At 40.8% G+C, this 12,151-nt stretch overlaps 1 protein-coding gene across 7 annotated transcripts in view; it reads right to left on the minus strand.

Annotated features, from left to right (window-relative positions):
- FAR2 (fatty acyl-CoA reductase 2) overlaps positions 1-12,151 on the minus strand; it is a 156,914-nt gene that overhangs the window by 28,154 nt on the left and 116,609 nt on the right. For all 7 annotated transcript variants that reach the window (XM_074872052.1, XM_074872051.1, XM_074872053.1 and 4 more), the window contains 4 exons: positions 11,067-11,242; positions 8,341-8,520; positions 2,380-2,557; positions 976-1,020 (listed from right to left, as the gene is read on the minus strand). In XM_074872052.1, the coding sequence (XP_074728153.1) occupies positions 976-1,020; positions 2,380-2,557; positions 8,341-8,520; positions 11,067-11,242 (579 nt within the window). The remainder of the gene's footprint in view (positions 1-975; positions 1,021-2,379; positions 2,558-8,340; positions 8,521-11,066; positions 11,243-12,151) is intronic.

A 12,151-nucleotide genomic window follows, 5' to 3' on the forward strand; every position in this document is an offset into this window, starting at 1 on the left:
TACTAATCCTTTTATACACTGCATCAGGCTGATTACAATATAGTTTTTACAAAGTAATCAAGTTGGATAAATCATACATGAACAAAAATATCTGCCCATAGCTATACAGCATTGTGCATTCACAAATAGACCTGAGGCAGCGATTTGAGTTCAGAAAAAAAAATATAAGCCAGGAGAAAAGGAATGCAACTTTTCTGTTTTCATATGCTAAATTGTAATGAGTGTTTTCATGTTACAGGGAATATTTGATCAAGTTATTCATTATTTATCTTATGGGTTTGTTCCTCACCATTTTGCACAATAGTTATTTACACCAGTGTTAAGCAAGAATATACTGGATTACCCATGTGACTGGCAGAGTCTGCATTGATAGTCATACACATTATTTAGGTGTACTCTGCACTTAAGAGAAATCCTGTATAAAGCAATGGTAAGTGAGACCCAGAATCTTTGTTATTGTGGAGTGGCCACAAACTCTAGCAGTGGACTTAGGAATAATACATACGAAGATAAATGAAAGGATAAATAATGCTTCCTTGTCTTGATGGTACCGTCATCTGGCCTGGAAAATTAAGTTCTGTTATAAGATTCAGGCTTTGACGTTTGTTAATTACTCTAGTTTCAAGGATGTATCTTTTGCCCTTTCTTTGAAAATTTGGCCAAATTTGTCCAAAACTTTATTATTTTTTTTTAATAGAGTTTTTAGAAACTGCAATTCACATTTAGTGAACCAGCAACACGAATACTCTTTCCATGTCCTTTTTTTTTGAGCACAGCACAACTAGACAGTCTTCTGGGTCCTACAGGCACATAGATGTATAGCAAGCGTGTGACATCTTTCCACCAGATTCAGAAAATTGCTATGAACCCGTTTTGCACACAATTTCTGAGTGGGGCTATAGAGTAACTTTAGAGTTGCTATTTCAGTAACTCAAACTCCACTTTAAGGGGAGCTTAAATAGTAACTAGACATACCGCAATCAATATTCCACTTGTCCCGTTGAAGTTGTCAATCCAACCCTGCAAAAAAAGAAGAATGATTACTATTTCTTTCAACGACATGTTGCTTGCACAGGCTTCGAAATGATGAAAGGGCTGTAATGTTGTGGTGTAGACAGAGAAGCAACAAGACACCAGTTAAGATGGATGCCAGCCTCTCTGGGACAGCTGCCAGGAAGCTAACCAGTATGAAGTTCCTAATTGATTTTCAATAAGGGATGTATTGTATGATATCTCATTCTGTCTGCAAATTACCCATCAACAACAGAATCTAATCTTGTTTTTAGAAACTGCTTCTTTCCTGTAATAACCTGGCTACAGGAATAAACTCTGGCTTTGAACACTACAGCGTCTTGGTGCTGTCACACTTGCTGAAAACGGTCAGCGTGTTATATACCCTCCGACATACAACATGCAGATGTCACTGACACTGATTTGGTTACTCCAGCTAATTTCTAAGCCAAGGAAGAAAAAAAAAAACCCAAAACACTCCACTTCTGAATCCCACCCTACTTCAGGTCAGGGAGACTGTCACTTGTGGGAGCTGGAGTTAAGAGCAGTGACGAGCTGTCTGATCTGAAACAGGTTATGACACCTAACAGAGTTCATTCTGTCTTTCAAAGATGGAGAGCTTGGCCCAGAGCCTTAGCTATATCTCAGCCATCTTCAGCATGCTTCAAGCTGCATGAAAGCCAAAGGTGACTTTATGCTGGCTTTCCCATTTGGCTGCAATGTTAGGGCACATTATTCCTACCAGTATATTTAGCTTAGTGAATTATTTCAGTCCAGAAGTACAGCTGCCTTTAATTGCTGTGTGGCTGACATTTGTATCTGCAACAGGCCCATACAAGTGTGAATCCAGTGAATTCAATGACTACCAACATAAGACAGAGATACTAGGTAGCTGCATATAACATTATCAAATGCATTCAAGGACCATGTGAGGTCCAGGGTGCTCATCAGGACCTCATTAATAGGCTGACTAGACCAGGAAAGACTTGAACCAGGATGCATCAGGATTATGACTGATCTTGCGTTTCCCCAGCTAGTACAGAAACTCCCTCGTGTGTCTGTCTGGGCGTGATCCTCTACGTGTAAGACTGTCAGTTGCAAGGCCAGCATTTTGCACCATTATTATCCCAGCTCTTGTTATTATTGCCTAAATATGTTCTTTTCACTGGAGACAAGAGTCTTTCCTTAAGATGCTGGAGAAGTTTTGCTGTTCTACTCCAGCACAGGTCCTCCACCTCTTCCACATGCTTTTCTATGAACTGGAGTACCTGTTTCTCAAGTAGACACTGCTACAAGTTCCTGACAGTACTGCAGCTACAGCTGTATCAAAGGGCTCTCAGTAGGAAATTGCTATGTATTCATGCTTACTGGGAAAGGCTCATGCCAGCTAGCTCCCACGATGGATGGCCTGATGATAGCAATGTTCAAGTTTCCTTTCTCTTGCTGAATCAGGTATTCTGACAAGGCTTTGCTGTAGGTGTAAGTGTTGGGCCATTCCCCAAGCAGCTTGGGTGTGATGTCTTGAATGATAGATTCATCCAACCACCTACAGGAAACAAGGAGAATGTCATTATCTGCCGTGCAGAGAGAAAAGATTGAGGCAAAAAAGACCAGTGAGACAGGAATCCTCACCTGAAACAAAGGATAAGGAAGACAAAGCCATTTAAGACGAAGCAAGGAGCAACTTGTTTGGATTTAGAACAGCTCTGTGGGACAGAGGTTACTTTTGTCTTCAAAGTGCAAGATAACCCCAGTGAGCTTCATGCTATGATGTCCAACTCAGCTTTGGGTATCTACACAGTCTCATTCTAAAGGAATCTCTTGCGTACTTTATGTTGCACTGCAATTTGTAACGTAGATATAACCATGGTCTACAGACTGATGGAGCTTTCCAACCTTGTACTCTCACTAGGTAGCACTCAGCCTTATCCAACACAGTCCCTATATACTCCCAAGTATGCTTCGGGAGATTCCTGGTAACCTTGAGTTACTGAGTTGAGTAGCAATACAAAGGTCTCAAAAGCTAGAACAACGTACTACAGAGATATTATTCCAGTAGCACTATTTACAATGTTAGATGCTTCTTCCTACTGTTTTTCACTGGTTCATGTAGGAAATTAAGAAAATGTTAGTGCTAGCTGCTTAAAAATTAAAAAAAAAACCCCAAACCCCAAAAAGACACCATTTTTTTTTTTTTAAGGTATTCAAGTATCTAATCCATCAGAAGTAGTTACATATATACCCTTAAAAGAGTGGCCCTCACTACCGCAATGCCACAGCAAGGGTCTAAGGCTCAAAGGCTCCTCCCTGGCACACCATCAAGGTTTCACTGGTCCTGCCAACATTTGGGTCTAAAGGACAGGAACTGGCTGTACTTCCAGTGCCCTTCCACATCACTGCCAATCCCCAACAGGCTTTCAGCAGTCTGGTGTTACACCACAGAATCAAAGATTAACTCCTGTAATCCAATTTGTAATTAAGTCAATGGACTTACAGTTCAGACTGACCAGGTGTGCTCTTCCTAGGCGCATTGCAAGGATACTGGTTCCTACAGATCCTTGCTTCACCCCTCCTTATCTTGAATTTCAGAAACTGGTGGAGGTCAAGGGGAGAGGAATGAAGTGGAGACAGTCACACCTGGAGAATTACTTGATCATGTCAACTTAAATGTGCAAACACCTGATAGCTCAGGTGGCACACTGCTTTTCAGATGGCTCTCATTAGACACAGATGGAAATATTACAGGAAAAAGTGCTGCATGAGAAAACATTGATTCACTGAAACTGCAAAACAGTTTGCAGGGGAGGGTTGAATTCAGTCAATCAGTTTTGGAATGAGTTAAAAAGAACCTGACAGTTTTTAGAATATAGTTAGTAGTATTATTATTAGAAGCATTATAATAATTATTATTAGCAGTACTACTATAGTTAAATATTATTTTTTTAAAATAAAAAAAGCATTATGGAGGCACAAACACTTTCCTTTTCAACCCTAGTCCCACGCTTCAGAAACAAGTCAGAAAAATTGTTTAAGCATAAAATATGACGTTGAAGTACGCAGAGGCTATAAGCAGCACACAATATTGACTTAATTTACAAAGCCTGTTTAGGCAGCCATCGAACCCAGCCTCCTCAGGGTCGCAACTAAATTGCTGTTGTTTGAATCTGTCAAGTAATTAATTACCAGCCTACCAAAAGGAGATGTCTATTCCTACAGAGCCTGGAAGAAGAATAAATTCATTTAGGAACTCGGATTAAGCTGCATACAAGTCTTTGTTCCCCTTCTCTTTTTGTTTTCTTTTCTTTAAATAATAGGGGCTTACAGGTTATCATTCTCACAAAGCAAAGACAGTTGTAGAAGTACAAGGAGAAGCCATTTCCCTTTGCCCTCATCCTTCCAGACAGGCGTCTGCATTACTTTAAGTGGTCACTGAGAGGACCACACTCCTGCCTGTCTCAAGGGTACCATCCTACCAGGTGATTTGATCAACCAGCATTACCATCACAGGAGCACTGAGCTGACAGTTCAGCGAAGCAAACTGCTCCTACTCCTCTGTGACCTACTTCTGAAGATTTTGAAATGCTAAATCAAAAAGCTACTGCTTTTGCTCACTGCTGCAATGGCCCCACAGAAACAAGAGATGCAAATGAAACAATTAGTAACCTCTTCTTTCACCACATATATGCACCAAACTACTATGCCATAGGAAAACATAACTTTCTGTGTTAACTTTGCATTAATAAGACACTCTCTTTCTTGTAAATGATGACAGATCTACATTTTCTACAATAACAAAAACAGTCCTGCTTCAGCCCACACTTCACTGTGCGCTGTGTTCCTTACCTCAGCACATCCTTCAAAGCTGATTTCCCTCAGCTTTAGATTAAGGCAAACCTTGCTTGATGTGGCAAGATTACATGTTTCCTCTGTTGGCCTGGCAGCACTTAGAAGTGTGACTTTTGGTTTACCCAGAGCAAGCCTAAGGCTTTACTTGCAGGTTAAATATCAAAATACTGGAAAGCAAGGATATAATAGGAGGATAAGAACAGACAAAGAAACAGCTGGGAGTCCTACATGGTCAAAAGCATCATTAAATAGATCTGTTATTGCATCCAGTTGTGTGATGCACTTAATGCACTTGCAGAAGAGCACAGGGGTTGTTTGTGAAGAGGAGCTTTCACAGCTGGCTGATGCAAAACACAACCTGTATTTCTTCCCCCTTTTTGAAGGGAGTTTTTATTTCCTTGTCTGCTTTTTTCTTCCACCCTTTTTGAAGGTAACATTCTGAGATCTGTTAATCTCCTTTCTCTGAAACCTTCTGTACCCAGATATCCACATATTATTTCTTCCACTTACAGGGTGAATAATAAACAGCACATCTCTCCCATCTCCTTCCAACCTTGCTTTATCTTCTCTGTCTCCCCCTCCAAGTAATTCACTGCTCTTCACAGTTCCTCAGAGTTTTGTCTATTCTGCTCTGCCTATGTCACGTTATCCCAACAACCCAGGGACTTTCCCCATCCTGCTCCTTCACACGCTCTGCAGCCCCGTGCCTCTCTTTCACATACTGCCTTTGATTTGCAGATCACCCTCCACACCAATGATCCCGGAGACAGTGATTTTCAACAAGGCCCACCTGATTTCAGTGCCTTTGAAAGCAGTGGCTGTCTTTGCTGTGAGCAATCATAATGTCACCTGTAAACACTGTAAAGAAGCAGATGCCACCCTAGCTGAGGGCATGCTGTGATTTCTGTCTCACTAAAAGTACTGGAAGGTTTGAACTTCAGGAGTATGGGACATAGAAAAAACAGAAAAAACAAACTGAAAAATCTAGTAAAAAAGCAAGAAAACCCATCTCTAATTATGTGGCTAAGAAAAAACAACCTACATACAACATACTACAAAGACAACATACTACCAAGATAAACACATCAAAGAACACATCTGAAAGCCCATCCTCTGCCACTCAACTTTTCTTTCAAACATCATCCTTCCTGCTGCACATGCAAACTATGATAAATGAATTCCTAGTGTCTTATATGAAGTAGCTGAAGTTGCAACCTATGGGGTAGCCAGGCACTTCTATATGTTTCTGATTAGCATTCAGTCCTTTGCTGAAGTTTTTTTTAATCTGAGCCATGAACACTAATTGTTTCCAAAGTTGCCAGTGATGGTAAGCTTTTTGGGGCAGTGAAATGTAATATTGATAGCAATGAACTCCAAAGGACGTTATAAAAATGAGCCAGTGGGGAAAAAGGTGGCAGATTAGCTTCACTGTAAATAAAGGTAAGGTAATACATTTAGGGAAAAGCAGTCTAAACTGGTCTTAAGAGGTTGATGAACTCAGAACCGTCAGTTGTAGCTCAGCAAGAGCTCTTGGAAGCACAGCTGACAGCTCTGTGAAATCTCCAAGTCAATGAGTAGCAGCAGACAAAAATGTCATTGAAATGTTGGACATCATCAGGTACTGAGAACAAGACCAATGGTGTCCTATGAAGCTATTTAAATAAAACTTTGAGTGACCACACATTGAGTACTGCACGCAGTTCTGCTTGGCCCTTGCACCTCAGGGAGGGAGTGAAGTTTAAAAAAGGCAGAGAGGAAGGGCAACTAAAATCATCAAGGAGACAGATCAGCTGGCAGGTGAGGAGACAGTAGAAATGCTGGGACTCTTCAGGCTGCAGAAATGAAGGCCCAGGGTGAATGCAGTACAGGTTTACAGAACTGCAGAGGTAGTGAATAGGGGAATACTGCAGATACTGCAATGCTGCAACTACGGGACATGCAGCAAAACTATTAGCATGACAGCTTGAAACAGGTAAAAGAAAGCTCATCTTTATGCAGCCGTTAGCTAGCAAACTTCTGGAACTTGCTGCCACAGGGGGTTGCAAAGGCAGAGTACCTGAAAGTTCAAAAAGGGATTAAACAAATTAATGGCTTCAAAAATGGGTCAAAAAATAATAGGATATAACACCCCTCATACTACAGTTCTGGTTTCTGGGAGGCTACAAGGGGAACTGCAAAAAGTATTCAGGCTTGTGTAGTTACCCTAAACAGCATCTCCCAGTGCCATTGCTGAGGGCAAGATACTGGGCTAGGCAGCCCATTAGGGCATTTCTTATGTTTTTATCATGCTCCACTTGCTGAATAAATGATAAATGATAGATGACTACTAGCTGGAAGTAAACATATCCAAGAATATGGGCTACTGGAAAAAGTAATAAAAGAAAACACTAATTTGTACTAAATTGTCTGGAGTAGTTTTTTTGGCAAACAGTTTTTTGATATAAAACCTCAGTGGTTCTCCTGCTGGACATTAATTCATCTCATCCCCTATTACTCTATACCAAGGAGAAGATTTTATACCAGCTCCTTAGGTTACTAGTTCACAGGTCAGTTGCTTATATCACACAAGTGGAATACCACTAGAAAATAAATGAAAACCAAGTTACAGCTGTGGGAAAATCCTTCTAAGGGGAAGGTGTCCTGGCATCTTCAGTAAATTCAGTTAAACAAGCCTTTTTGTTGTTCCCTCAAAGTCCTGGATCCTCACACTGAACTCTTTCTAAAACAGCCTGTTTCTGACTCATCTTCATATAAGTCTGGTTTAATACATAGGATTGTTGAAATAAGTGGAAACAATGTTGGTAAGGTGGAAAGATAAAGAAATTAATATAAGGTATATGAAAAATTTCAGTTCTCACTCAGGTAGCAACAGAGCAGAGTCTTACAGAAGGAAGCATCAGAACTCCATTCCTGATAGCAAATGCACTCGTGCATAACTTACTCAATGCTGGACACTCATGAAATCACACAGTCTTTTTTAAAATAGTGCATGGAAAAATTTAGAGGTAGCTGAAATCACAGTGTTATTAAGTTAGTTTATGCTCTTTTCTAATACCTTTTCTAATAATTTTTCTAACTTTTGTATTTGGAAAAGTATTGTTAAGCTCAACCAAATGTTTATAAAGCATGGCTTCAACAGCTTTCCAGATAAAAAGGCTCCAAAATAGAGTATTTTCTTCTATTTTCAAAAAACCTTAGAAAAGTTAGTTTCAAGAGAAAATTCAGAAAGGACAGACTGACTGGATGGCATTCTGTGGAAACTACCCCTCAAAACCACCTAGAATGAAAGCTCGCTCTTCTCTTGGTCTCACTCTTATTTTGACCATCATTTCTTGCTGGCAGAGTGTACACAGACAAGCCCATACAGCAATAAAAACAACTACGAACAGAAATCCCACGGGACAGGTTATATGAACAATTCAGAGGTCTTCTGCAGAATGAAGCAAAACCAACGTCAGAAGAGGCAATGCAGTTCCTACTTACTCTACTAAATCGAAGAGCTTCTTGGGTTCAGCTGGGGGTGGGTAGATGATTTCGTCTATGCTTTTCCGGATGCAGTTTGCATAGGCGGTGGAGATGTGGATGAAGGCCTCAAGGTTCTGCATCTGCCGGGCCAGCTCTAGGAGCCGCTGCGTGCCCATTGCGTTCAGTTGCAGGGCATGTCTAAAGAGGGCAGGGGACAGAAACAAAACGCATTTCACAGGGAAGAATGTATCAAAGCTGAGCATCATCCAAACCCCAAATAATGAAAAGGCAAGAGAAGGGGCTCACAGCAGAGTGGAAAGCTTCATGAAATGCAAGGGCTAAACCAGCTTTCAGAGGAATGCTGTTGGATTCGCTATTCTGGCCACAGAATATCTCTCAAAAATTTTTACTCAATTCAAAGGGTCAGAGGTAACATTTCACTAACATCTCCACATCTGATATATCTGCCACCCCCTCCTGGAACAAATATTTCAACACACATGACCACTGAGGCATTATGGTTCCTATGGTACCCATTCAACTTTCTCCTTAAGGGACCACTGCTAAACTATGGTTTTAGTAAGCAGCAAAGGGTCCTTGGGCCCAGAAAAACGGATTCATACTGAAAGAATAAACAATCAGAGGTAACAGCTTAAACTCCCAAGGAATGGGGCAGAGAATTGATAAGCACAAAAGAGCACTGGTTAGCAAGGTTGACCTTGAAGCACCCAGCACATAGCTATAAGCTGTTCTAGGGACAATCTGCAGAGGATCTCAGTGAACAGACGTTCAACTTTGTTGCACACTTTGTACTGGGAGAAAGATACTTTCCTGCACAGATGGGAAAAGGCTAAGGAATACACACTGAAGAGAAATTGTAAATAGTCCAGATGAATGAAAATAGATGCTAAGAATGTTTGGATCACAATGTCTAAAGCCAGAGATACTAATAGTTTTTTTGCATGCTGCCATTAAAGAATAGCATTTTCTATAGATTTCTATTTCCTCCTACCCTTCTAGCAGGATGAACACTTCTAGTTTAGCTTCCCTTCACATGAAAGGTACTCTTTCACGTACATTTCTATTAGACTGTATCCCTTCTGAGAGGGGGTGAACAGAATTGCGCTCAGAATATGGGCCCAGCATGGATTTCTGCTGAGATGTTCAGAGTGCCTTTAGCCTTCTAGGGGAATATCATCTAACACTGGTGATTTGTTACTCTTTATTTTTTCTATTTATATTAAAAGTATATTTACTAACATGTCAATATAACACTGTTCCTCAGATTTCTGCCCTCAAGAATTCCATCTTGAGAACTCCCTAAATGTACTGCATGTTGATGCCAGCAATTCATTTAGTTTCTCTTTTGATGCTTTTCTAGTATCTTGATAGCAGCTCCCCTATCTATCGACTCTACATACTCTGTGGTAGGCTTTGGGCTTCTGCCGTGTTTAAAAACTATTTTTATTTTTTGTGTCGTTAGCAAATTGCTCTTCAAAATTTTTATTTGAGCTGCAGTATTGTGCTTTCACATTTAACTTGCTAGAACTTTGACCCATATGATACATTTTATTACTCAGACAGGAGTAATTTGATTTTAACAACCTCTCGTATTTTGCTGTTTAATCACACTGGATTTTCCTTGTTCTGTTAGAAAGACTATGGCACATCACATGCAATCAGCATTTAAATAGTTTCTACACTGCCTACAAGAGGATGCCCATTTTAACTTAAGTTCTTTCTAGCTATCCTCCTTATTAAAAATGTAGTTTCCCTTTGATGTTACATGCCACTCTGCTGTATTTTTATAGCATGTTCATTCGTGCATTGATTTAAGAACGTTTATGGCTATTAATGAAGTACTTTGCTACTTATATCTTGAGCAGGTTCTACACCTGGCTCAAGATTAAATCAGGAGCTGCTTCCTTTCTGGTGGGTTCTCTAGTTGTTGCAAAAAGCAGTTATTTATGGTGGACACAGTGGATATCTATTTAGGATATATATAAGCAAACGAAGACTGATATTAATAATTGTGTTTTCTACTCTCACAGCTTTAGCGTTTCAAAAAACTGAAGATCTGGCAATGCAGATCATCCACCTCAGTTTGTTGACCTTTAGGAATTGCATAGAAGCACTTACACATCTCATCTTGGTTTAGAGGCTTATTTCTGCTGTTCTTTCTTAATGGAAAGCCTGCCTGGACAGGCATCTCAAGGGAGCTCCTTCAGAAACAGCATTTATCGTAAACAATTAATTACACTGAGTGTTGGGTATTTTAAAGTTTGTGATAGGCTATTTTCTTAAACAACATCTCATTTCCCTCTTCAGTTACTCAGTGACAAAGAAAGGCCATTAACACTAGCTTTAGAGACAGACACAACATAGTTTCACTTCAAGCTGTCTCCAGCTAGTTCTGCCAAAACATCTCCCTCTTGACCTAAACCACACTTTTCTCTATCCCAATTTTAGGTCATACTTAACTCCCTTACAATATTACAACCCAAGCTTGCAGTACTTCCTTCTGTTCCCATGGAAATCTGCCAAGATACTTCACTTTTGACGTGCATATGCACATGACATTTTTCAGAGCGTTTACACCGCACATTCAGCGCGGAACCACATGTAGCATGAAAACGTAATCGGAGAATTATTACCGCAGCTATACGGGCGATGAACTAAATGGTGTGTTATGGGCTATCATGCATTCTGAATCATGCTTAGCAAATACAGAAAGCAGGACATACTTCAGGGGTTCATCAAAGCGAACCGTTGCCGCACAGTGGAAGACAATATTGACCCGGGTCAGAAGCTCCTCTTCATCTTCAGCACTGATGGCCAGCTTGGGCTGACAGAGTTCAGCATTAATAGGCTTAATCTTCTCGTGGAAATTAGGGCAATCTTCTCGGACCCTGTCAAAGACCTTGAAGCACAAACAGAGAGAGATCAGGTAGAGAATTAGGCTACTGAGATCACTTTGATTAGTAGCCAGTCTGATTACATCAAACAATGAAATTGGCACAAAAGAGAATGCCTTCTTTCAGAGGGATGACACAAGTGAGATGATAAAATAGTTAATTCACTTGTTCCCTCCCATAGGAAAACCTCACAGGGGAAACAATAAAAATACAGGAGGCAATGCATTGCCCTGAAGAAATGAAAGAATCTTCTCTGCACCACTCATTCCCTAGGATGGCCACTGAAATCCCTGTGTCTCCACATCTCCTGCAACCACTTGCGATTTGACCTCAAAGGCTGCCTGTAGGACCATAACAGGAGCTGAAAAGGAGTAGGGCAGAGTATGGAGTCGGAAAGCCTGGAAGCATTAGACTCAAGCAATTTTCTTGATGGTTTTACAAAGGCCGTGAGGAGAGGCTAGGAACAGGGCACATTCTGGCTCCTCTACTTCCTTTGCTGCTCCTTGCCTACTGTCACTCTTTGTTCATGTCAGATGAGTCCTGTGGGGAACTGCCTTTGGGATGGAAAGATGGGGAATCACAATAACCCATACTGCTAAAGCTGTCGACTGCCACCAGCAATTTTGCATGACTGGACAAGTGTGCAACCTCTCAAGCTGTCTTCCAGCCCTTTTCTCCTGAGTATGATCCATAGCTCTTTCCAATACATGTTTTCTGCCCAGCCTTCTGCAGAATGACAGACTGTGCAGCTGTCCACTAAAAGATCCCTACATTTCCATACACTGTTCTGTCTGATGACTTGTCCAAAACCAGTATTTGATACCCTGCTTTGCCTAAGAGCCAAGACACCCGGTACCCTGAACAGCAAGACAACTGTGCACAAACCTTCTGGAAGGAAAAGGAAACCAACACTG

Source organism: Strix uralensis, chromosome 5 (genome assembly GCF_047716275.1).
Source record: "Strix uralensis isolate ZFMK-TIS-50842 chromosome 5, bStrUra1, whole genome shotgun sequence".
Classification (NCBI taxonomy): domain Eukaryota; kingdom Metazoa; phylum Chordata; class Aves; order Strigiformes; family Strigidae; genus Strix; species Strix uralensis.